Source organism: Monodelphis domestica, chromosome 2 (assembly GCF_027887165.1).
Source record: "Monodelphis domestica isolate mMonDom1 chromosome 2, mMonDom1.pri, whole genome shotgun sequence".
In the NCBI taxonomy this organism is placed as follows: Eukaryota; Metazoa; Chordata; class Mammalia; order Didelphimorphia; family Didelphidae; genus Monodelphis; species Monodelphis domestica.
This window is the reverse complement of record NC_077228.1, coordinates 17883665-17910286: the sequence shown is the minus strand read 5'-3', so window position 1 is coordinate 17910286 and position 26622 is coordinate 17883665. Positions and strand designations below refer to the sequence as shown.

Below are 26622 nucleotides of genomic sequence, written 5' to 3'. Positions count from 1 at the left end.
GATTTTCTGTGTTTTTTAAAAAACCCTGACCTTCCATCTTGGAGTAAATACGGTGTAGTGGCTCCAAGGCAGAAGAGTAGTAAGGACTAGGCAATGGGGGTCAAGTGACTTGCCCAGGGTCACATAGCTGGGAAGTGTCTGAGGCCAGATTTGAACCTAGGACCTCCCATCTCTAGGCCAATCTACTGAGCTACCCAGCTGCTCCCAAATTTTCTGTTTTTTTGATCATCAAGAGGATCACTGATCTCCCAATCTATTGGTTATGTGATGGATTAATACATATTTTTATCCCTAAACCAGTCTTTTGCATATCTTACATGTTACACTATTCAAAGAAACATGAAGTCACTTTGACCTGGCTTTGTTGGGTCTACCTTCAAATACTGGAAGATTATTATCTCCATCTCATTTTCCAGGAAAAAAATATTATTATTACTATTATTTTAAATTCTAGCTATAGATTTAGGAAATTTCTTTCCATTTCTCCATCTATAAAATGGATCTACTTCTTATTCCCTTTCAGGTCCAAACTGAAATTTGTGAATTAGAGAAACTGAGGAAAAGTATTCTGAGCATGATCAGTTTATTTACAATTTACCAATTAAATGGATCTAAAACAACATCAGTTGATACAAGGACTTCATTATGAGCTTACAGATCATATTCCTATAAAAATAGGAATAAAGGGGAACATAAATACTTGGAGCAACATGATCTTGGTTAACATGAGTTTTCTGTCTGGATGGGGTATTGAGAGATTGTCCATTATCTTTATAGAACTCTATCTTGTGTAAGCATCTCTAAAAAGAAGTGGGAACCTTGACAGGAACAGAGAACCATAATATCTTGGCTATACTTGTAAAAATAGGATGCTGGGAGATTCTTCTGGGTAAATATATGACTTTATTGTAGCAGAGACATCACAGGGCCTGAAGTCTGTAGGTTCTCCCCATATCAAAATCTGAGAGCATATTTTACAAAGCACACATGCTCGTATAGTTTCCTATCTATTCCCACCCTCTTTTCCCCCCACAAAAAAGCATTCAAGTTGTCTTGGAGACCATTTTTGGACCTTCCAAGTTTCTTCCACACTTCCCAAGTCTCTTCCACACCTGGCAGGAATGGAGACCTCAATGAGTATTTATTTGGTGACCATCACTTTCTATAACTTCCTGTATCAGCTAGTTTGCTTAGAGAACATTGTCAGATGGATTGATTTACTCATGATTAACATAGTAACTTACAGATAATAGATTAGCACGCACTTAAAGTTACTCTAGCAATGTAAATACTTTTCAAGTATAACTCACATATTATCCTGGGACTAAATTTTTCTGGTTATATACAGAATTTTCCTTGGGATTAAATTCTTAATATAATTCATACTACATTTTTTTTCTAAAAACCACACTCCAAGCATGGGTTAATCTGTTAATTGTTGATTTCCTGGTCACAGACCCTCCTTTAGTCCCCCCTAGATAAATTTGGGAGTGTGAGGATACAATCTAAACATCCATAAGGATATTCCTCTGTGGGCAATGCATGAACCAGAAATGGCATTCCACAACTAAGGAACGCAGATGGCAATTGAAGAAGAGGAAAAAAAAGAGAAGAATCAGAGCTTTTTGGAGATGCTGGCATGAATTATCAGGGACCGCTGGTGATGGATGCTGTTGGGTTGACAGCTGTTGATCTGAGGTGGTGGCAATGTTTTCTTCTTGAGGGCTGTCCAGGGGAAATAGTGGTCATGGCGGTAGTTACAGAAAGCTGTCCTTTGAATGGGCTGCATGGGGTGTTTGAATAGTGGTTTCAGACAGGAATGAGGACCACTGGTGTTGATAGTACAGAATTATAGGAGTGGCCTAGAGGGAAGAGTCTCCAACAACACATGCCTATTATCTACATGGTTCTTCAGGTGTAATGGAATATGATAGTTTCACACTGAGGAGGGAGAGAATTGGAGTCAAAATGGAGTCTGTAAAGTGAGTCCTTCTATCTGAATCAATATATGCAGGATGTCCAAATCTGGGAACGATTTCTTTAAGTACAATTTTAGTTATAAAGACTGCTATGGCCCTGGAGGAAGGGAAGACCTCAACTCATCTAGTGATCTGGTCAACAATTACAAGACAATGTTTATAGATAATTGGGTTTAGGCTTGTTGATGGTCAATTATATAGTCAATATAGTCAGTTTTGAGGATGGCCACCAAACGCAGCCTTACTAAAAGCATATTGATTATAGGGTTACATACTCAAAGTGGGAGTGTTACTGTTCCTAGGTGATTGCAACTGATATTGGAGTAATTAGGATTTATTATCTATAACAAGGTTTTTAATAGGAAAGAGGAACCCAGCACATCAGATGACTGGATAATATTTTCATATTGTGAAAATCAAAGGAAATAATTAATATGAATATACTTGGAAAAAACATTAGTGATTTAAAGATGAAAAAATTGGCAAGGATTGCTTGGACTCCTTCTCCATTCAAGGCACAGTATCTGGGGACCAGAGATCCAAAGACATAATAAAACAGTCTCTAACCACAAGGAGTTGATAATTTCTAAAGATCCTCCCCATGAGCATATGCACAGCTACTGAAACTCACCTAAAGTATCTGAAACTTCCCCCAAAGTCACTTTTATTACATGAATTATAAGAGTAGGAGATGAGTAAGCAACCAGTCAAACAAACAAAAGTATTCTCTGGCCCCAATGCTTGAGACAGGAGAGGAAAAGCATTGTTTCTCTCTCTCTGTTCATGTCTTCAAAAGATTTTAGAAATAGAACTGGAAGGGACCTTAGAGAGGTTCTTCCCCATTTTATAGTTAAGGAAATTGAGTCAGGGAGAGAGATTTAAGTGACTCAAAGTTGCTCAAAGTTAGTAATTAGCAGAGCTGGGATTTGAACCCGGTCTTCAATCTCCAAATACAATAAAAACTCTGCCTCTCCTTTTTCTGAGCAGGGAGATTCAGATTTGGCCAAAACTCTCTTTGTCTCTCTCACTCTTTGTCTTCATCTTCTTCCCTCCTTGACTTCTCTTCCATTCCCCACCAAAGTTCCAAAGGGCAGGATAGGTGACTATGGAGAATGAGGTGGATTCCAGGTCCTTCCCCACTAGACCTGGACAGGGTCCTCTACAAGCTAAGCTTGGGCTCTGTCTCCCGAGGAATGGCACAGATTTTGTAGGGGGCAGGAGAGACGGTCATGCCAGTTCGGAAGTCCAGACTCAGCTGGGTGTCTGGGGGAGCCTGGAATGTGAATCTCTGAAGCAGGCAAGTGAAGAAAATGAAGAGCTCAGCCCGAGCCAGCTGTTCTCCCAGGCAGACCCTCTTCCCTGAAAGGCAAAGAGATCAGGAAACAATGAATCCACCAAAGCTTGGCACAGACAGACAGATGCTATGTGTGTATATACACATGCAGATATATAAACATATACACACACACATACATATGTGTAACTTTTATAAGTTACGCTCAACAAGCAACCACCAGACCTCCACAATGGATGAATGGTGTAGACCAGATTGTTCGTAGGTGTCTTAGATGAAATGTAGAGCCTCAAAGGGATGCTGTCTTTCTTGCACACTTTAAAGAAGATTTTAAAGGTTTCCTTTTGTTGTGATACATTTTCCTGACCAGGGAATAATACTAATTCAGGCACTGACATGTGATTGTGAGGCTTACGGGTGGGATTTGCAAAGTATTTCAATCCTAGGAAGGTTAGTGCCCCCTGGCCGAGGGCTGCCTTCCCCATGAGTTTGACTCACCTGCTGAGAAAGGCAGAAAGGACTCTCTTTTCTTAAATTCACCATTCTCCAGAAAATGTTCTGGGTTGAAGGTTTCAGGGGTAGCCCACTCCTTGGGGTCCCTGTGCAAAGCAGTCAGATTGGTCAGCAGCCAGGTCCCCTGGAAATAAAGAGAAGGATCTGAGTCCAAGAAACATTGAGGAGGAATGTCCCTGGGCATCCTCTAATTTTCCAGACTAGAGAATGAATGTCAGAGAGCAAAGGATTTCCAGAGACAACAAAGTTTTTTTAATAGCTAGATAGTAATTGGTTATGTGACCCGAGGTAAGTCCCTTCCCTCTGTTTCAGTTCCCTCATCTGGTAAACAGGTGTGATTGCAGCATCCTCTTCCCCAGGTGGTTGTGAGGACAAAAGAGACGATATTTATTATGGGCTACAAATGCTCTTCCTATGCTCATTATCCTTTCTTCTCTGTTCTCTGTTCATCAAAGGGTCTTACACATGATTATCAGCTCAGTAGATGAAAAAAGAAATGAAGCTCAGATCAGAAGACCCATGTTTTATTCTCAGCAGTGTTTAACACCTGGTACACAGAAGATGCTTAACAATCATTTATGGAATTGAATTGTGTGGATGATGGAAGGGAAATGCTTAAGAGCTACTAAGGATCAGTGAACCTCAGAGTTATCATATTTATTCATTAACATGATTTCTATTCAGTCTCCAGAGCCTAATGTTTCTCCTTTAAAAGTTGCAGCCTGGGGTGGAGCCAGTTGGTTCCCTGATGCACAATCTGAGGGCTTCTGTGGTCAATGTACACCTGATTCTACTTGTCCATCTTGCCTGAGACATCATTGCCATCTCAGGTGATATTGTTTGTTCATTTGGGACAACCTGGGAAAAGCCCCAGGAGAGCCCCTGTGCTCCTATTATTATGGGTCCAGATCCAGGAAGGTCATCGCCCCACTCTGCTCTCAGTGGGTGTCAAAGATGCCCAGAGAAGCAAGGCAGGCTTTGGAGCTGGAAGAGGGGAAGTCAAACACTGGCTATCGCAGATACTCCTTTTGGGACTGGAGACTGTGGGTGAGTTCCTTCTTCTCAGCTTTGCTGTCTTTACTGAAATGATCCTGAATTCTTCACCCAGTTCTGACATTCTGAGTTCTAAGACTCTTCCCAGCTCTGACATTCTCTCCTCCAAGGCCCTTCTCAGCTCTGACACGCTGTTCCCTTGCAGTCCATGTCTAAGGGTACTTTCTAAACCCAATTTTCAGTTTTATTAATATTAATAATAATAGTTCTTATTCTTAGAGTGTCCTTTTTCAGAAGAGTAAACTGAGTCCCAAAGAGGGAAACTTTCAAAATGTCAAAAATAGGACCCAAGTAGATGTCTGTAAATTCAGGCTCCGGACACCTAGTCCAAGGCTCTTTCTTGTCTGACTGGGGAAATCAATGACTAAGATTTGAGTCCAATGATCTTTCCCTGTGTGCCAAGGAAGGCATTGGCAGTCAGCCTGGTGAAGCTTAGGGAACCCTCAGAAAATGCATTTAAATATATCAAATGAAATAAAGTTACAAAGCAAATCAATTATGTGGCAATGATTTATACACACATGTGCATGTACACACACACACACACACACACACACACACACACACACACACACCAGGCTCATGAACCCTAAGGCAAGAAGCCTTGTTGTAAAGTTGATGATTTTTGTTGTATCCTCTTCTAACCTCATCTCCTAAGAGAAAACGCCACTTACCTTTGGCACATGGTATCCTGCCAGTGTGGTATCAACTGTGGCCACCCTGGCTGCATTGAGAGGAATGATATTGCCCATTCTCTGGACTTCATGGATGGCTGCATAAGTATAGGGCATATTTTCTCTATCAGCCATGGTGGGCTGCCGGGAGTGGCCAATCACCCTGTCAATCTCAGCTTGTATTTTACCTGGAAAAAGAGGAAGATGGTTTTTTGAGACTCAAATAATAGCTCATATGTATAGGTTTACAAAATATTTATAAATATTTATAAATATTATCCCATTTAATCATCACAACAATTCCAGGAGATCAGTGCAATGATATCTCCATTTTATAGATGAAGTGGACAGAATATAATTAACTTGCTCAGAGTTACCCATATAGGAAATATCTGAGAGTGGATTTGAACTCAGTGCTCTCTTTCCCCACATCCAGTTTTCTCTGATTAACTGTGAAAAGCACACTCAAACCCATGATTGATTGGATGAAAGTCTGGCTTGACACTTCAGCAAAGTTACAAACCCCTATGGCATGGAAAGGTAGAGATATAGCATATTAATGGCAAATAAGAACATTTGTTTTGTTGGGAATATGTTTTGGAATGTGTCACCATGGAAAGCATCCTGGAGGTAGAGACAGAAAGCCTAGGTTTGAATATCAGCTCAATCATTACTGTTTGGGAATTCTTGGGAAACTCCCTGAACCTCTTGGGGCCTCATTTCCCCTGATGCTAGAATGATCAAGTTGGATAGAATGTCTCTGAGGTCACTTCTTGCTTTACATGTATTGTCCTTTGAACCCTGACTTCCAAGTCAATCACGTGGAGAGGGCAATTCTTAAGATCATGGCAGTTTTAGAACAAAGGTCATTTGACTCAACCATTTATTCTATGTCAGGCACAGTGCTATATGCTGAGGAGACAGAGAAAGGCAAAGGAGAGAGACCTGGTGCTCAAGAAATGCACAGGCTAGTGAGAAAGACAACATGGCAGCAAATAGGAAACAAGCAGGGCAAATGGGAAAGAATCAGTCCAAGATGAAAAGGACTGAGAAAGGATTTTTGCTGAAAGGGACATTTCATCTGGGACCTGAAGGTAGCCAGGAAAGCCAGGAGGCAGAGATGGAGCAGGAGAGCACTCCAGGAATGCATGATGGGAAAGCCAGAGAAAATGCCTTGAGCTGAGAAGTGGAGGGACCTACTCAGTGGTCAGTGAGGAGGCCAACACAACTGAATCAAATAGGATGTGTTAGGGAGTAAAGCGTGAGGAGCCTGGAAAGGGAGGATAAGTCTGATTATGAAGAGCTTTGAATGGAAATACAGCATTTGATATTTGATCCTGGAGTGATAAGAAGACACTAAAGTTTATTGAATGTGCCTGTGTGTGTGTGTGTGTGTGTGTGTGTGTGTGATTGGAATTTGTTGATTGGGGAAATCACTCAATGGAGATTGAATGGAGGATGGATTGGAGTGAGGAGTGACTTGGTTCAGGCACACCCATTAGCAGGCTATTGCAGTTGTTCAGGGGATAAAGGGCTGGAACAGAATGGTTAGAGTGTCAGAGGAGAGAAAGGGAGGTATTGAAACCATATTTCGAAGGTGTCCTGGTTCTTGGAGTGAGCTGCTTGGTACTTTACTTGGCTGGGCTTCAGCAGATATGTCCCAACTGTTGGGACTATGCTCAATGCCTTTCCATTCAGTATTCACTTAAGGCTCTGCTCTATGCCAGGCATTCTGCAAATCTCCAGCAATTCAAAAAGGCAAAAGAGAGTGGCTGCCCTCAAGGAGTTCTTCTTTCCAACACTGTGAAACTTCTAAAGCCATTAACTCCTCTGACATATACTTGAGATCCCAGGGTCCCTTATGCATCTTGTTGTGGCATTAGAGGAGCACTTTGTTGGTGTTGTCCTTACCTCCAACCAGATTTCCCATCTTCCATCTTCCACATACTGCCACTGCTTCTACCCACAGAGGCCAAATGGAGCAAGTGTCATCCCTTTTGCACCCGAGAGCCCTTCAAACTCTTAAAGACAACCACCATGTCTCTTCTAAGTCTATGATGTCTTTGTTCCCATTTTATAGATGGGGAAAATGGAAGATCAGAGAAGGACCTTATTTCTCTTAAGTTTCTCCTATTATGTCTAAATAATTTTTTGTCCATAGCTGTTTTCATGTTACCTCTCCCACTAGACTCTGAACTCCCTAAGACCTGGTTTTGTTTTTCTTCCTTTCTTTATAATTTATTCTTTAATTTACTATATTAATTCCCATTTAAGAGTCTGGATTAGAGTGAAATTTGTATTTTCCTGTGTCTGGGAGCTGGGTCAGAGACTCTGCTTTTTACTTTTGAATGTCCTCCTTTTAACAAAACATGCTTAAGAAATGAAGTGCACAAGGATTCATTTCCTGTCTACAGGTCCACTAGTATCCTACTGACCAATTAGAGATATTTTGGGATGTTCTAGTATTTATGGAACATTTTACGTTTTGCAAAGCATTTTATGCACATTAACTTATTTCATTTTGAGAACAACCTTAGGAGGAAATGGGCTATTATTAACTCCATTTTATGAATGAAGATTCTGATATTGAGACAAACTATATGATTTGCTCAGGATCACATGGTTAGTAAATACTTGTAGCAGGATTTGAACCCACATATTTCTGATTTCAAATCCTACACGCTTTGTCCTGACCAGCAACTGCCACTGAATGAGGAACTGAACAAAATTTTGATGTCAAAAATGAATCCTCATGATTGTGAAGGACAGCAATCAATGCTGTATTCTAATGACAGATGAGTCAAGATAATGTATGTAACTTATTTTCAAATCTTATGTCCCTACATCAATAGAAGAGCTTTTCTTTTGGGCAGAATCCTAAAAGGGTTCATGACTTCTTTATGGGCTGGGACCATCACCATACCTTGGATCTCTGGATAAAGGGCCATATACAGCAGGGCCCACCGCAGAGTGGTCGAAGTTGTCTCTGTTCCAGCAAAGAAGAGATCCAGTGTACATGAGACTAAATTGTCTTCATTAAAACTAGAGCTATTGTTACCCTTAAATTAGAAAGTGAAACATTAGTTGATTAATTTAAAAAAAATCATATCTCTTAAAACATGAGTAATTCCCCTCTAAATGAAGAAGGGCCAGTTAATCCTTCCTCCTCATGACAGATCTTGATTCATGAGAAAATAGCTTCCATATTCCTTGGGGTCTTCTCTGGTCTAGGCTAAACATATCCTGTTGCTCCAACAAAACTGCTTAGATCATGAATTACAGGGCCCCATTATGCTGGCTTTCCTCCTTCTAATATTCTCCCACTCATGAAAATCCTTCCCCAAATGTGACCCCCAATTCATATGAAGTCTACTGAATATTCCAGAGTGAATATATGGACACTCAAGATAACATATAGATTGTTCACAATGGTAGGCTTCAACATTAATAATAATGTCCAATATGATGGTGATTGGAAAATTCATCCCACAAATTTACCAATGGGTACTGGTCTCTTCTAAACACAAATTCCCAGGAGTATTTATATTTTGGTTGTATATTTTCCTGATCATTTAATTTATTTTAGAGTGTTTTACCAAATATATATGTATATATATATATATATACATACATACAATATTTCTATTGAATTGAGGGCACACAGAATTTCATAGATGAGAAAAATAAGGTACAGGGAAATGAATTAATAAGAGTAAAATATCAGGACCAAGACTTAATCCCAATCTGAGTAGTGTGTAGGATAACTGACTGGGAAGTGGAAAGACCTGGTTAGAAATCCCACCTCAGATTCCTACTAGTTATGTGACTGATGTAATTTGATTAATTACTCTGTTACTCATTTTCTTCACTTGTAAAGGCAGAAAATTGCATTCAATGAGCTCTTGGGTTCCTTCTAAATCCAAATAAAAACTGTGAGTTTCCCAGAACCACCACCACCCAAATACAACTGCAAACTACCACAGGCATTCACACACACACACACACACACACACACACACATATCCACCACATAACTTCTGTAAAATTGAAAAATTAGTTATATTCGTAATATTCCGAGTTTGTCATTGTGGAAAGATGCTGAAATCATGAGGCAGATATGAATTTTGAACATGTTAAAATATTTCTCCCTCCCATCCAAAGCTCTAATTGTTTTTTTCCTGGAACACTGTGCATGTTTTTTGTTTTGTCTCCATTACCTTGGACAGCTCCTTCAGATAAGCATCAATGAAGTCCCGGGCTTCCTCTGAGTTTTGATCTTCCTTATGTTGTTTGATCACATGGACTACAAAAGATTCTAGTTTCTTGAATTCTCTAAAGAGCTTTTTGTGAGCTCCTGGCAAGAATTTCATTATCCAAGGAATTATATTGAAGAACTAAATAATATAAAGGAGAAGAGAAGGAGGGATGAGTGCCAGTTCCTATTAGGCTGTCTTATTCCTTTAAATTCCTTATTCTAAGTCTGGCTTAGGTTTTTGCCTTTTTAATGTGTCATAGAGTTTACTCTAATTCCTTGTCTAACAACTTCCAAAATCATCCTTACCTTAACCACTGCCTCTTCTCCCATAGTGTTGCACTCATAGCATCCAAGCTAGCATGCAACCATCTCTTGTATCATATACCAGCCCCCTTTCCATGTCTTGATGCACCTAATATCCCTTCAAGACTGTCATCAGTTATTCCCCCTTCCCAGTCAGTCTCACAACCTTTAAGGAAGGAAGGAAAGAATAAATTCTTTTGGGGAGAAATTACTAACACCTGAGTTTGTGTTTTCCCAAAAATGCTACAGAATTCTCTTCTCTTGAATTTCCATTTTCTCCTCTTAGGGAAATGTTAGTCAATATTATTTACCATTCTTCCTCATTTCCTTCCATAGACAGGCTCCTGAGGAGTTAAATAAAATTTTGAGCAAATGACATTTTGGTGAGGCTCATTAATTGATCAACTAGGAGGTAGAGTAGATGATGTGCAGGAAGACCCAAGTTGGAATACCATTTAAGACACTTATTAGGTATGAATCAACTCATTAATTTCTTTTTACCTCTGTTTCCTTATCTCTAAATTGAGGAAAATGGTAACAAGTTAGAAGGGTTTTTGCAAGGGTATTAAAAAATCAGTCTGTCTACAAGTATTTATTAAGTAATTAGCATGTGAGCACCTACTCTGTGCCAAGCATTGGGCTAAGTATTAGGGAAACAAAGGAAGGAAAAAAACCCCAATACCAATTACTGTAAGATATTGGTATGATATATTGATGGAAATGAGTTCATATTCTAATAGGAGACACAAGTTAATAACTATGTACATGCAAGATATATGTAGAGAAATAGAAAAGGAATCTCAGAAGGGAAGACATTAAGAACTGGAGACATTGGGGAAGACATCTTGCAGCTAAAGGTGAAATTTGAGGTAATTCTTGAAGAAGCCAAGAGGCGAAGATTAAAAGGGAAAGCATTGTAGGCATGAGGAAACAGCAAGTGCAAAGGCTCCAAGTTTGGAGGAAAAAAATATATATAATGTTCTTTATGAACCTTTAATATAATCACTTTAGAAATGTCTTTCTCTTTCTTACTCTGTCTCTTCTGTCTCTCTCATTCTGATTCTCTGGCCATCTTTGCATCTCTTCTCTCTATCACTCTATCTGTCTCTTTGTTGTCTTTTTCAGTAACTGTATATATCTGTTTTCATTCTCCCATTGAAGTGATGTTGATAAAACCCTCTGGTTTCCTTTAAAAACTATGCCTAAGTAAAAAGCTTCTAAATGAAGCCTCTCCTGTTCCACCTGGCTTCCAATGCCTACTCTACCAAAATGGTTTGCTTAATTTTATTTTCATTTGCACTAACTTAAGCACATGTTTTCTCCATCAGCAAAAGAATGTAAACCACTCAAGGTCACAATCTACTTCATTTTTATTACTGTATCCCCATTACCTTGCACAGTCCCTGGCATATAGTAGGCAGTTAATAAATGTTGATAAATTGCTCATCTTGGAATAGATGTTAGAAAAACATCAGTTGAAAATCTGGAAATTCTGGAAATGCTTAGATCCCTCAGGCATGGTCTTTCATACCACTGTTTATAAAAATCTTCTTATTTCTTCTTTAATCCATTTGCTAGTCCCTTTCTCTGCTTAGAGACTCGGCTCCTGCCAGCCTCTCTTAGACTTGCTTGTTTCTTTTCTTGTGAAAGGAGGAAAACAACCAACTGAAGCAGAGTTGGCCCTTCCCAGGAAGGACGATGGTCTATTTACCTGACACTCCCAACTGGCTTGAAGCACCGAGACTTGATCCAAGCTCTTCAGTAGCTCCCGAAACTGAGAATCATGGTATTCAAAACGATTCCCAAAAGTGACAGAACAGATGATGTTGGAAACAGCATTGTTGATCTGAAAGTGGGGGTCAAAGGGTTGTCCTGTGGAATAGAAAAAGAATGGGCTATTCATTGTGTCACTCATGCTTGTTAAAGTAGCCTTGTGTCACTTTCTAACTTTTTTTCTTTAACAATTTTTCCCTCCATGCTCACCTCCTCCAACACACATCTGGTTTGTTATTATTTTCCATAATCAGAGACTAATTAAAAAGGTTGAGAAAAAGAAAAGAGCAGGTAAATTTCTTTTTTATATTTTAGTCAAGGCTTAGGATTTACTTGGAATATGTTTTTTCAGCATGTTACTGATGTCACTATTTTAAATTTATTTTTAATAATTTGTTTAGGATATTTTTCCATGGTTGCATGATTCCTGATTTTTCCTACCCCTCTTCCCTTCACCCTTCTGGTGCTGACAAGCAATTCCACTATTATTCATATTTGCAATACAGTGATCTTTTACTATCAAAACCCCAATCATATCCCCATCAAACCACATGATCAATCTTATGTTTTCTTTTGCATTTCTACTTCCAAAGTTCTTTATCATCAATTCCTCAGTTTTGTCCTGGATCATTGCATTGCTACTAGAAGAAAAGCCTGTTATACTTGATTGTGCCACAGTGTTTCAGTTTCTGTGTACTGGGTTCTCCTGGTTCTGCTCATTTTGCTCTGCATTAATTCCTGGAGGTTTTTCAGTTCATCATTCCTTTCAGCACAATAGTATTCCATCACCACAGATACCACAATTTGTTCAGTCATTCCCCAATCGATAGACACCCCCCATTTTCCAATTTTTTGCCACCACAAAGACCACAGCTATAAATATTTTTGTACAAGTATTTTTCCTTATTATTTCTTTGGGGTACAAAGCCTGCAGCGGTATGACGGGATCAAAGGGAAGGTGCTCTTTTAAAGCCCTTTGGGCATAATTCCAAATTGAAAATGAAAAAATGAAAACAGCATAGTATATGGATATATTTAGTTTGTGAATGAATATATATACATATGTGTGTGTGTGTGTGTGTGTGTGTGTGTGTGTGTGTAAATACCCACTTATATATTCTAAGGAATAGATGAGCAAAGGCAGAAGAGAAAAGAAGAAAGAGAAGAAAATAACAGGGAAGAAACCTAGAACAGGGAATAGATGAATGAATGAATAGGAAGTAAGAGGAAGAACATAAAAAGGAAGAGAATGGCAGCAGAAGAGTATAGAGGAAGGGATATGAATACATGTTTCTTTGTTTATACAGAATTTTGAGTAATCAGCCAAGGCAGGGCTCCATGTGGGCCACTTTAAGAAATAAGGGATCAAATAGTTTGTGAGTTGGTGTCAGAAGATGACTATAATGCCATTAAAGAGAATGAGGGACTTATGGCAAAGAATGCTCTCCATTTCTAGAAAAAGAAATGTTGGAGTCAGAATGTAGATGAAAAACAATTTTTTCAATTGTTCATTTGGGCTTATGTTTTGGGGTTTGGTTTTATAAGATTACTTACTAAAATGAACAATTTTGAAATATGTCTTACATGATAATACATATATAATCCAGATCAAATCATATTCCAGCACTGAGAAGGGGAAGAGAAGGGATGGAGAGGGATAATTTCAATCATATAACTTAGGAAAACTTGTATGGAAATGTGTTAATTCATGTAATTTGTTAAAAATGAAAATATAACAAACTGAGTAGGGAACACATCTCTTTCTGACAAGTGCTCACCTTTTTCTTCTCTGATTGCCTCAATGAGGTATGTAGCTTCTTCCTGGATCCTAAGTTCAAGGGTCTTCTTTCCCAAGCCAAAATTCCTTAGTGTCATTAAGGTAAATCTTCTTTGGTCTTTCCATTCTTGACCATTAGACATGAGTAAGCCTAAATTTTAATAATAACTTATCTTAATACTTCAAAAAGCTATAATTTTATTGGTGTGGTCATTAATTCATCTAGCAATGGAATTCAATTTAAAAATCACTTAAAAAGGGGGGGGACTTATGTGCCAAACAATGTATTGGATACAAACAGAAAAGAAGTAGTCAATCCCTGTTTCTAAGGAACTCACACTAAGTATGGAGATAACACTCTTGCTAACCAATACAGCATGTGGAAAAACCTGAAAGTTCCAAAGATAAAGCAGAGGAAGATGTCAATGTCCAGAGATGCTTTTGGTCTATAAGCAGTCCCTGGACCTTGGGGTATATGAGTACCAATTATTGGTTTCTTCAGTGAGAGATGAGTGGCTCTGGATGAATTTCTGTTTTTGAGAAGACAATACAGAGAAGAAGAGGAACCTAAGTCTTAATCTGGATGACCAAATCCACTGAGTGGGACCTAAGCATCTCTTGTGTCCCCTGCCAACATCAACAGTTTCATGGGCTAATAAGAGGACAGGATGCCTTGGTGTACTGTTGTTGGAAGTGTCATAAAGACCTTCATTGTCTACCTTTTTTTTTTCAATGTAATCTGGAATTGAAAGAGTCAACAATTTCATTAATGACAAATACAATGAGGAGATAATATATCAAAATTCATGAGATTCAGCCAAAGAGATATTTAGAGGAACATTTTCATCTTTAAAGTCTTATATCAAGTAAAAAGGGAAAAGCAGATCAATAAAATGGGCATGCAACTAAAAAAACTAGAAAAAATTAAAAATCTCCAATTAAAGACTAAATTGGACATTCTAAACATCAAAGGAGAAATTAATAAAATCGAAAGGAATAGATCCATTGACCTAATAAATAATATTAGGGATTGGTTTCATGGGAAAAAGACAAATAAAATAGAAAGTGTTGGTTAATTTGATTATAAAAATGAAAGAAGAAAATAAAAAAAATTAGTATAAAAAATGAAGAGTGAACTCACCATCAATGAAGAGGAAATTAAAGTAATCATTAGAAGCTATTTTGCCCAATTACATGCCAATAAATCTGACAATCTATGTAAAGCTGATGAATATTTACAAAAATACAAATTGCCCAGATTAGCAAAAGAGGAAATAGAATCCCTTAATAATCCCATATCAGAAAAAAAGAAATTGAATAAAGCATCAATGTACTCCCTAAGGAAAAATATCCAGAAGCAGATGAATTCACAAGTGAATTCTATCAAATATCTAAAGAACAATTAATCCCAATATTGAATAAATTATTTAGGAAAATAGGCAGAGAAGAAATTCTACCAAATTCTTTTTATAATACAAATATGGTACTGTTACCTAAGCCAGGAAGAGCAAAACAAAGAAAAAAATATAGTTCCATTTCTTTAATGAGTATAGATGCAAAAATTTAAAATAAAATAGCAAGGAGACTGTAGCAATTTATCACACATTACATTCACTCTGACTAAGTAGAATTTATACCAGCAATACAAGGCTGGTTTAATATGAGCAAACTTGACCATTTCAATAACCAAACTAACATAAATTACATGATTATCTCAATAAGTGCAGAAAAAGTCTTTTAAAAAATACAACACATATTCCTATTTTAAATGCTAGAAAGCATTGGAATAAATATAATTTCTTAAAATGAGAAGTATTATCTACCTAAACCATCAACAAGTATCATCTGCAATGGGGATAGATCAAAAGCCTTCCCAATAATGCAATGACTAGGACAATTCTGGAAGACTTATAATGGGGAATGCTTTCTACTACCAGAGAAAGGACAGTTGGAGTAGGAAAGATACTGTTCAAGGCATAATATCTTTGACATCAGTGTGTTTATAGGGTTGTTTTTTTTTTGGTGGTCTTGGTCAGAGGATATAACTTTGATCTTGGACTTAAGAAGATGTAGATTTAAATCCTGCCTCTAAAGTTTACTAGCTATGTGACTTTCCACAAGTCACTCAATATCTCTTGATTTTGGTCACTTCATTTGCAAAATGGCAGAGGACCTTGAAGTTTCCTTGCAGATCTAACTCTGTAATCTCCAATCATATGGGGTTGGGGAGTTGGAACACTTTGGCTAAAATGTAGGGTACCAGAAAATGATCTATCACAGATAAAGATGGAAAGATTGGGTGAAAGGCCATCAATGATGTGGTAAAGAATAAAAGACACCCAAAACATTGAAACTGAACAGAACCATTATGATCATCTTGTATGGAAATACCTACCTTTAACTAGTCCCTTTCTACTCTTGGTAATATTTCTACTCCATCCTTAATGATTCCCTATCACATCTTGACAGTGATTGCCAAATCTTTTTTTTTCTCCCATTTATATTTGAGCTATACACCAAAGCAACCTTAGTTTAGTTATCTAAGCCTTAAGAAGATATTCTTCCCATTGCTTTTTGTTCCATGCCTTTATTCCTTAAGTCATAACATTGACTCTCCTTTCTTCTGAATAACAATACAAATAGGTATCTCAAATCCATGTTAACTTCTGCTTTCTTCTCATCTATTTCCACCATTATCTTAGTCACCATCTATCCTACCCAAGTCTTTGACCTCAGACTTTGATTTTACTAAATTCTTCCAGATTGCAGATTGCTATGCCTTCTGTCTTTTATACTACTGTGTGCATCAAGTGCTTTAAAGACAGAATCTTAAATGCATAGAGTTTCAGAATTAGAAAGAATATCAGATAACATCCAATCAAATTTGTACCCAGAAAAACACACCAACCAAATATACTGAGTGACTTTTGCTTGAAGACTTCCAATGACGGAGATCTACAAACTCTTCAGGAAAAATTTTTCATTTTGGTTGGCTCTGATTTAGGAAGTTTTCCTTGTATTCAGTCAATGTTTACCCCTTGTCAGAACTTGCTTGACAACAGTTAGGGTCCTTGAAGGCAAGTAAGAAGAATTATATGTATTCTGTGGGATCAGGAGGGCCAGGCTTGTGGATTTTCAAGCAAGGTCCTTCATTGAAAGTTACATCCTCATTTATAGGGGGAGAAATACAGGCTGGAATTTCTATCCAAACTTTCTATACACATGGTAATAGGCAATGTTTTACAGAGAGACTTTAAGTGATACATTGAAATACCATATATCAGTGAATTTCTAGGGTACATCTCATACAGGGATTGAAGGACCATGGGGTGACTATAGGTTACACGATACAATGCAAGAGTTTGCCTAGGTTTCATGATATATACCCAAAACCTTGCCTGGGTTTCTACATACAAATATAACCTAGATGCAGAAGGAGAGAAAGAAGGGTGAAAGTGGCTGGGAACTTTCTATGGGCCTAAGACAGCATTGCTGACTGTCTTGGGACCCAAGGGTCTCAGCCTGCCACAACCCCTCTCCAACTGTCATCATTTGAAACTGGTTTATTTCTTTTAGCATTTATAGTAAGGAGAACAAGTCTAATGCCTTTTCTATTAATAGACCTTTAAACCTCTGTAGAAAGTTCTCCATCTCTCCCCCTTTTCACTAAGTCTTTTTGTTCTCAAGTTGAATATCTCAGATTTCTTTAACTGATCTTCTTAGGGGATGAATTTTGAACCCTTTGAAATTCTTGTTATTCTCCTGTTTAATCTACTCACCTCACTCCACTCTTAGATATGAAGAAAGGATATGTCAAAGGGCTATTTCTTATAATATGGGTGTGAATAGGATGAAGGCCAGAGGTCAAAAACACTTTTAAATGAAAACTGGAAAAATGTTTATCATAATTGAAAGAACTCACCAACTGATTTAAAGGTGTAAGTCTGCAAAGGAAATTGGGGACGATCAACAAACACCTGGCCTTGGTTGATTAGGACTTCCTTTATTAGTGGCAATCCAGTTACAGTCATCATGGGAACACCGAATAGTTCCATGGAGAAAATGTTCCCAAATTTCCTGACAAACTGAAAAGTATTTAGTTTGAGTAGCAAACTTCCATTGTCTTTCAAAACACTTTAATCTGTACTTTATCAGACATTCTAGCTAGTGAAACATCAATTCCAGTGGAGTCCACTCCATTAGTCTGATGCAATCCCTTTTAATTGAGTTCAGCTCATCCCACCAAACATTGATTCATATGACTATGTCCCCAGAGTTCTAGGAGCTGAGCAGGCAGTCACAAAAATTGAATCTTTCACTACCTTGATGGGTTGGCATGGGAAGGAAATGATCCCTCCATAGGTAAGTAAACACAGAATACATGCAAAGGAATATTAAGTGATTTTAGAAGAGACTAGGACCTGGGACATATCAAAAAAGCTTCCTGCTTTTGTAAAGCACCTTGTGAGTATGGCAAAATTCTAACTTATTATAAATCAGTAATTAACTTACCAATTAATAAATCATTTATTAATGCTAACATTCAGTGTTTATTTGCTCAACTTAATAGGAAGGAATGTTACAGTGTCAAATTATCAACCAGAATTCATCAATAAGATGAATGAGCAACAGACACCTGGATCAACTTGTTCAAAATTCTAAGATCAGAGACCTAGAATATTGATGCTTAACCTTTTTTTTTGTAGTCTAGGGAAACCTATGAATCCCTTCTCAGAAGAAAGCTTTTGAATGAATGAAACAAAATATTTAGGATTATAAAGGGAACCAAATATATTAAAATATAGTTATCAAAAATATTTTAAAGAAATGATCAATAGTCTCAGATTTAGAGCCTGTGAGTCAAATGTTTGAAGGGACCTCAGAGGCTTCATACTTCAATTTCTGCCACTCAGTCAATTAATGAATATTTTTCAAGTGTCTGCTGAGTGCCACATTGTGCTTAGTGCTGAGGAATCAAAAAGAACCATAAGACAGTCTCTTCCTCATGACGCTTACCTCTCATTTTATCGATAATAATAATATCTGATGTATAATATAGACATACATATCTATCTATATCTCTGTCCATCCATCAGTCTATCTGTCATCTGTATGTCTATAAATGCTTAATGTGCACCAAGCACTGTGCTAAGAACTTTCAAATTATTTCATTTGATCTTTACAACAGCACTAGGAGGGAGGTGCTAGGATTATTCTTAAAAAAAAAAAAGCAGAAATCTACAAAAACCAAATGTTTGTTGACTTTGCATTTGATGATGATGATAATAAAAATACCCTCATTCCTCTTTTTCTCTAAAGTTACAAAGCACTTTTTTATATTTCATCTCATTTGATCAGAATGACAGTTCAGAAGGGATCTCAATGACCATCTGATCCGAGCCATACAGAAAAAATTACTCCACAATGACTTGTCCCAGAAGTGATGAACATGTGAGTTTCTCCGAGTCCCAAAGGAGGTAAATGTCAGAAGAAGGAGGGGAACCCAGCTGTCCCCCTCCCCCCTCCCCCCCCGGCTCTAAACCAGAAGTTTTTTTTTTTTCCCCCCATTATAAGAGGCTGCTTCCAGGTAGAGTCGAGCAGGGATGATCACAGGCAGGTTTGTAGCCACCCAGTTCCTCTGCCACCTCACAGCTGGTGGATTCTTGAACTCCCCTCGCACTCCTTACCTCCTGGACGCTGACATGGGCTTTTGTGGTGTCTATCTGGAAGACGTTGCCAAATATGGGCAGCCGAAGAGGCCCCGGGGGGTATTTAAGCTGCTGCCTCCTCCTCCTCCTCTGCACATAACTGGCCAGGATCAGGAGAATGGCAGAGAAGAGGAGGAGGGTCTGCAGGGAAGGGAGCACGTTTCCTAGAGGGAGCTGCATCCTCCTCCAGCTCCAGCACCAAGGCCAGCCCAGCCAAGAGAGTTCTTCTACAGCAGCAGCAACAGCAGCAGCAGAGGGGCCACCAGGACCAAGAGTTCCAGGGAGAGATCAAGCCTGAGCTGTGTCAGTTCCCTGGGTTTGCTGAGAGGGCGGGGTTTTGTGAGCCAGCCAGTGAGAGCTCCAGGAAGTGCGAGCCTCTCTTCCGTGCCCCACCCCGCCGCCCTCAGCCAGGACGTGCCTGCAGAGAGTAAAAACAAGCCTCCCCAGGAAAGGAAGCCGGGGCTTGTCTCCTGGGAAGTGGAGAGATTACTTGGCAGGAGTGACCAGGGGAGGCACCCACACATGAACGGACCCTCTAGTAGGTCCCATATCACAGAGCCACAGCTTTGGGGCAGGAAGGACCCCGGAGAGTCAGCCTCTGCTTTGGAAGAGAAGAGGAAAAAGTCTAGACAGATCAGGAACCTGACAAGGGCACCCAACTCTGTGTAGGTTTCAGAGCCTGGTTGGAGCCCAGCTCAGCTGACTTCAAGGCAGCCTTCTGCTCCCCAGGACAAGCTGCCTCTGAAAACAGGCTTGAGAACTAAGGTAGAAGGAGCCGGGGGACCCGTGAGGGCTACGTGGGGTTTCATGAACTCGACTGGGAGTAAACAATTCCAGCTTTATTCAGAAAATTACATTGAAATAATGCTATAGTCTGATTGGAATAAATGGTGATAATTAAAATAAATTCTAATACAATTAGAAAAATTGAAATGAAATCTGAGCACAATTAGAATACAATTGTCATATAATCAGGAAAGAGGATATAACTCATAAAATTCCAATTTAACAAAAGTAAATTGGATTTTTTGGAATAAATTAGAATGGTTGGAATAAAATTCCACTAGAAATACATGAAATTGGAATGTCCTTTGTTTTATAATCCTATGTGTGTAATTTTTTCCACTTCTTTTTTTAATTTTATAATATTTTATTTGATCATTTCCAAGCATTATTCATTAAAGACAAAGATCATTTTCTTTTCCTCTCCCCCCACCCTCCATAGTCGAGGCGTGATTCCACTGGGTATCACATGTGTTCTTGATTTGAACCCATTGCCATGTTGTTAGTATTTGCATTAGAGTGTTCGCTTGGAGTCTCTCCTCTGTCATGTCCCCTCAACCGCTGTAGTCAGGCAGTTGCTTTTCCTAGGTGTTTCTACTCCCACAGTTTGTCCTCTGCTTATGGATGGTGTTTTTTTCTCCTAGATCCCTGCAGATTGTTCAGGGACATTACACCGCCACTAATGGAGAAGTCCATTACATTCGATTGTACCACAATGTATCAGTCTCTGTGTACAATATTCTCCTGGTTCTGCTCCTCTCACTCTGCATCACTTCCTGGAGGTTGTTCCAGTCTCCATGGAATTCCTCCACTTTATTATTCCTTTTAGCACAATAGTATTCCATCACCAACATAAACCACAATTTGTTCAGCCATTTCCCAATTGATGGGCATCCCCTCGTTTTCCAATTTTTGGCCACCACAAAGAATGCAGATATGAATATTCTTGTACAAGTCTTTTTCTCCATTATCTCTTTGGGGTAAAGACCTAGCAGTGCTATGGCTGGATCAAAGGGTAGATATTCTTTTGTCGCCCTTTGGGCATAGTTCTAAATTGCCCTCCAGAATGGTTGGATCAGTTCACAACTCCACCAGCAATGAATTAATGTCCCTACTTTGCCACATCCCCTCCAGCATTCATTACTTTCCTTTGCTATCATGTTAGCCAATCTGCTTGGTGTGAGGTGATACCTCAGAGTTGTTCTGATTTGCATCTCTCTGATTATAAGAGATTTAGAACACTTCTTCATGTGCTTATTAAGAGTTTTGATTTCTTTATCTGAAAACTGCCTATCCATGTCCCTTGCCCATTTATCAATTGGAGAATGGCTTGGTTTTTTGTACAATTGATTTAGCTCTTTATAAATTTGAGTAATTAAACCTTTGTCAGAGGTTTCTATGAAAATTTTTCCCCAATTTGTTGTTTCGCTTCTGATTTTAGTTACATTGGTTTTGTTTGTACAAAAGCTTTTTAATTTGATGTAGTCGAAATTATTTATATTACATTTTGTGATTCTTTCTATGTCTTGCTTGGTTTTAAAGTTTTTCCCCTCCCAAAGGTCTGACATGTATACTATTCTGTGTTTACCCAATTTACTTATGGTTTCCTTCTTTATGTTTAAAGTCATTCACCCATTTTGAATTTATCTTGGTGTAGGGTGTGAGGTATTGATCAATTCCTAATCTCTCCCACACTGTCTTCCAATTTTCTCAGCAGTTTTTATCAAATAGTGGATTTTTGTCCCAAAAGCTGGGATCTTTGGGTTTATCGTATACTGTCTTGCTGAGGTCGCTTCCCCCAGTCTATTCCACTGATCCTCCTTTCTGTCTCTTAGCCAGTACCAAATTGTTTTGATGTCTGCTGCTTTGTAATATAGTTTGAGGTCTGTGAATGCAAGGCCCCCTTCCTTTGTATTTTTTTTCATTATTTCCCTGGATATCCTTGATCCTTTGTTATTCCAAATGAACTTTGTTATGGTTTTTTCTAAATCAGTAAAGAAATTTTTTGGGAGTTCTGGCCTTGTGGGTGTCTACTCGCCTCATATGTGTTTCTTGAAGACAGCATATAGTAGGGTTTTGGATTCTAATCCATTCTGCTATTTGTCTACGTTTTATGGGTGAGTTCATCCCATTCACGTTCAAAGTTATGACTGTCATTTGTGGACTCCCTGAAATTTTGATATCCTTCCCTAATTCTAACCTTTCTTCTTCAGCTCTACCTTTTAGTCTAGTGATTTACTTTAAATCAGTCCCCCCTATTTACACATTACATTTTCCCCACATGTTAGTATACATAGATCGATATAAATGTAGTCCTTATAGAAGAGAGTTTGAGTAAAATAAGAAGATAACATTTTTCTCCTTTTCCCTTTCCTTCATATTTACCTTTTCAGGTATTCCATGCTCTTTGTTTTTCAATATCAAACTTTCCACAGAGCTCTGGTCTTTTCTTTGCAAAAACTTGGAAGTCTTCTATTTTGTTGAATGCCCATACTTTCCCTTGGAAGTATATAGTCAGTTTTGCTGGATAGCTGATTCTTGGTTGGAGGCCCAGCTCTCTTGCCTTTCTGAAAATCATGTTCCCTTGATATGTTTCCCTTTCTAGTCCCTCCCTTTTTGTTCCCTCCCCCTCCCCCCTCTTCTTCCCTCCCTTTTTTGTGTTCCCTCCCCCTAGCCCCCCCCCTTGGTTTTCCCTTCTCCCTTCCCTTGTTGGGTAAGATAGAATTCAAGATCCCAATGGATCTGGATGTTCTTCCCTCTCAGAGTTGATTTCCCTGAGAGTAAGGATTAAGTAAAAACTCTCTTTCTCTCCTTCTTATAAGAGTTTTCTTCCCCTCCCCTTCCCACGTAAATCTTTGTGTGAGAATGATTATTTCTATTTGGTTTTTCTTTTCCCCCTATTTACACATTACATTTCCCTACATGTTAATATACATAGATTGATATAAATGTAGTCCTTATAGAAGAGAGTTTGAATAAAAGAAAAAGATAACATTTTTCTCCTTTTCCCTTTCCTTTGTATTTACCTTTTCAGGTATTCCATGCTCTTTGTTTTTCAATATCGAACTTTCCACAGAGCTCTGGTCTTTTCTTTGCAAAAACTTGGAAATCTTCTATTTTGTTGAATGCCCATACTTTCCCTTGGAAGTATATAGTCAGTTTTGCTGGATAGCTGATTCTTGGTTGGAGGCCCAGCTCTCTTGCCTTTCTGAAAATCATGTTCCACGCCTCACGGTCATTCAGAGTGGAACTTGCAAGGTCTTGTGTGACCCTGATTGGCATTCCTTTATATCTAAATTGTCTTTTTCTGGCTTCTTGTAAGATTTTTTCTTTTGCTTGAAAGCTTTGGAATTTGGCAATTACATTCTTGGGAGTTGTCTTTTGGGGGTTTAGTGTAGAGGGTGTTCTGTAAACTCTTTCAGTGCCTGTATTGCCCCCTTGTTCTAGGATCTCTGGGCAATTTTCTTTGATATATCTTGTATTACGATGTCGAGTTTGCTGTTTATTTCTGGCTTTTCTGGTAGCCCAATTATTCTTAAATTGTCTCTTCTCCCTCTATTTTCCAAGTCTATGACCTTGTCAGTGAGATATTTTATGTTCTCTTCTAATTTCTTGGTCTTTTGGCTTTGCTTTATTAATTCTTGCTCATTGTCTTCGAGTTGCCTAATTCTGGCCTTTAAAGCCTGGTTTTCCTTTTCACTTTGGTCAAACTGGTTTTGTAGATGTGTGAATTTCTTTTGCATTATTTCCCACTTTTCCTCCCAGAAGGCTTCCATCTTTTTTATCCTTTCTGATTCTAATTCTTCATGGATTTGTGGAGAGTTTCCATTTCTTTTGGAAGGTTTTGGAGCATTTGCTTGTGTTTCCTCTTCTATCTCCTCTGTATTTTGTATTTTTGCTCCATAAAATGTGTCCAAAGTTGTCCCCTTCTTCTTGTTTTTCTTGGAGTTTGGGGGATTTTCTGTGGAGTTTGCCATCTCTATCTGAGTGGGGAGGTCCGGCTTTTCTTATCTCTGTCTGGTGTTCAGAGGTTTTAGCCCTAGGCAGATTGTCCTCCTCAGCTGTTCTGTCTTCCGGGGGAAGCCAGGAATTGCTGGTGTTTCCATGTTACTGCCCTTCTCAGTTCCCTCCTGATGCTTCTCCTTCCTTACTTCTACACTCTGAGCCTGGCTTGGACTTTTCTGTGAGGTGTTTGTTTCAGTGACTTAGATGGCCAGAAGAGTCTACACTCTGAGCGGGGAGGGGGCGAGGCTTCCTGGAGCTCTGAGGGCTCCTGATAGGATTAACTTCCCCTGGGTTGAACTGAGTATGCCTTGAGGCAGGGACCTTCCGTGAGACTCAGATGGAAGGAGCCAGCCAGGGAGTTACAGGCTCCTCCCTGTCTTTCTTTGTTTCCCTGCTGTCTGTGTTGGGTGCCCCCTCGATTGAGTCAGGTTGTTTTCAGGAAGCAGTCTTCAGAATAGCCGGCCCTGAGGCTCTGAGGTTCCCTCTGCTGCCTCTGACTCAGAGCTCTGGGTTGCGGAGGATGGGTCCTGGGACCTTCCTTCTGCCTGTTCCTTAGATCTGAGTGATCTCAGGTTCTGGCTTTTGGGGGGCCATACCTTTTGATCCAGGTCCAGGAGGAGGATTCCCAGGGTCTATGCTGTTGTTCGTTTTGAATTTCGGTGCCCTAGGAGCATATAGTTTGAGTTTGGTAAGGAAGGGTTTTTGGAGATCTGAACTTTAGCTTTCTCTAAGCCGCCATCTTGACCGGAAGTGCCCTGTGTGTAATTTTATATTTGATTTATTTATTATCATAGAAACTAGCAAAAAGTATTTTAGTGACCTAGAAAAAATGATGAATATGATCTGGAAGGAATAAAGATAAATAACATCAAGAGGTTAAAAAAAACAATTGAGCAGTTATTTTTCCAGTTGTTTAACTCTAACTTCATTTGGATGCAAATGTGTTCCTTTAATTTCTGTGTTTGTCTTGGCAAGTAGCCTCTCAGTTATTTTATTTTGTTCAGAAGGACTTTAAATGGAATTTCTCTTTCTGTTTTTTGCTACTAGACTTTGTTGGTATTCTATAGAAATTCTGATGATTTATGTGGATTTATTTTGTATCCTGAAATTTTGCTAAAGTTATTAATTGTTTCAATAATTTTAGCTGATTCTCTAGGATTCTCTAAGTATAAAATCATATCTAGTCCAAAAAGGGATAGCTTGATTTCCTCATTTTTAATTTAAATTTTTAATTTCTTTTTCTTCTTTTCAAGCTAGCAATTTTTAGTACAATATTCAATAATAGTGGTGATAATGAGTATTGTTTCATCACTGATTTTATTGGAAAGGCTTCTAGTTTATCTTCATTGTAAATGCTAGTTGTTGATGTTTTTTTAAAAATTAAATTAATTAATTAATTAATAATATTTTCCCATGGAGTCATAATTCCTGTTCTCTCCCTCCCCTCTTTACTCCTCCTCCCCCAGAGCTGACAAGCAATTCCACTGAGTTATACATGTATCATTGTTCAAAACCTATTTCCATATTATTCATATTTGCATGAATGTTCTTTTTAAAGCTAAAACCCCAATCATATTGGGTGATGTGTTTTAACAAAAGCTTTTTCAACATCTATTGAAATAATCATTTGATTTCTATTAGTTTTATTATTGATGTGATTAATTATGCTTATAGTTTCCCTAATATTGAACGAGCAATGCATCCTTAGTATAAATCCTACCTGCTCATATTGAAGGATCCTTGTGATATATTGTTGTAGTCTCCTGCCTGGTATTTAATTGAAAAATTTTAGATCCATATTGTTTAAGTAAATTGGTGTATAATTTTCTTTTTCTCTTTTGGGTCTTCCTGGCTTAGCTATTAGCATCCTGTTTGTTTCATAAAGACAATTTGGGAGGAATTTTTCTTTGCTTATTTTTCTCAGTGCTTTATATAGTATTGGAATTAGTTGTTCTTTACATGCTTGGTGGAAACATTTTTGACCCCAGGGATTCTTTTCTCTGGTGGTTCATTGATGGTTTGTTTAATTTATTTTTCTAAGATGAGATTATTTAAGTATTCTATTTCCTCTTGTGTTAATTTGGGTAATTTCTGTTTTTGTAACTATTCATCCATTTCACATCATCAGATTTATTGGCATATTCATGGACAAAATAGTGCTTAGTTATCATTTTGCCTTTCTCTTCATAGATAGTGAAGTCACACATTTCATTTTTGATCTAAGGCATTTTATTTTTCTTTCCTTTTTTAAATGAAATGAACAAATGTCCTATTTTATTCCTTTTTAAATAAATAAAGTTCCTAGTCTTCTGTATTAGTTCAAATATTTTCTTACTTTTAGTTTAATTAATTTCTCTCTTGACTTTCAGTATTTCCAATTTAGTTCTTAAGTGGAGATTTTTAATTTGTTCTTTTACTAATTTTTTAGTTGTACATCTAATTGGTTGATTTGATTTTTCTTGATTTTGTTGATATATACCTTTAGAGATATGAAATTGCCCCAAA

The 26622-nt window shown here is 38.2% G+C and overlaps 1 protein-coding gene across 1 annotated transcript; it reads right to left on the bottom strand.

The window, feature by feature from the left end:
* Positions 1–566: 566 nt before the first annotated feature.
* LOC100031975 (cytochrome P450 2J2-like) lies at positions 567–19752 on the bottom strand. The gene is made up of 9 exons (XM_001381062.5): positions 19309–19752; positions 17544–17706; positions 13623–13772; positions 11783–11943; positions 9731–9907; positions 8437–8572; positions 5514–5701; positions 3772–3910; positions 567–3338 (listed from the first exon to the last, which is right to left on the bottom strand). Exons 1-9 carry the CDS (start codon positions 19507–19509, stop codon positions 3139–3141), a joined length of 1515 nt encoding a protein of 504 aa, XP_001381099.2. The 5' UTR covers positions 19510–19752; the 3' UTR covers positions 567–3138.
* Positions 19753–26622: the final 6870 nt, after the last annotated feature.

Excerpts from the sequence above, each read along its gene's own strand:
- LOC100031975 (XM_001381062.5), bottom strand. The coding sequence starts at position 19,509 with ATGCAGCTCCCTCTAGGAAACGTGCTCCCTTCCCTGCAGACCCTCCTC. Across the intron at positions 13,773-17,543 it reads TTACACCTTTAAATCAGTTG|GCTTACTCATGTCTAATGGT; the intron begins GTGAGTTCTTTC and ends ATTAAAATTTAG. Across the intron at positions 3,339-3,771 it reads CTTTCTGCCTTTCTCAGCAG|GGAAGAGGGTCTGCCTGGGA; the intron begins GTGAGTCAAACT and ends TTTGCCTTTCAG.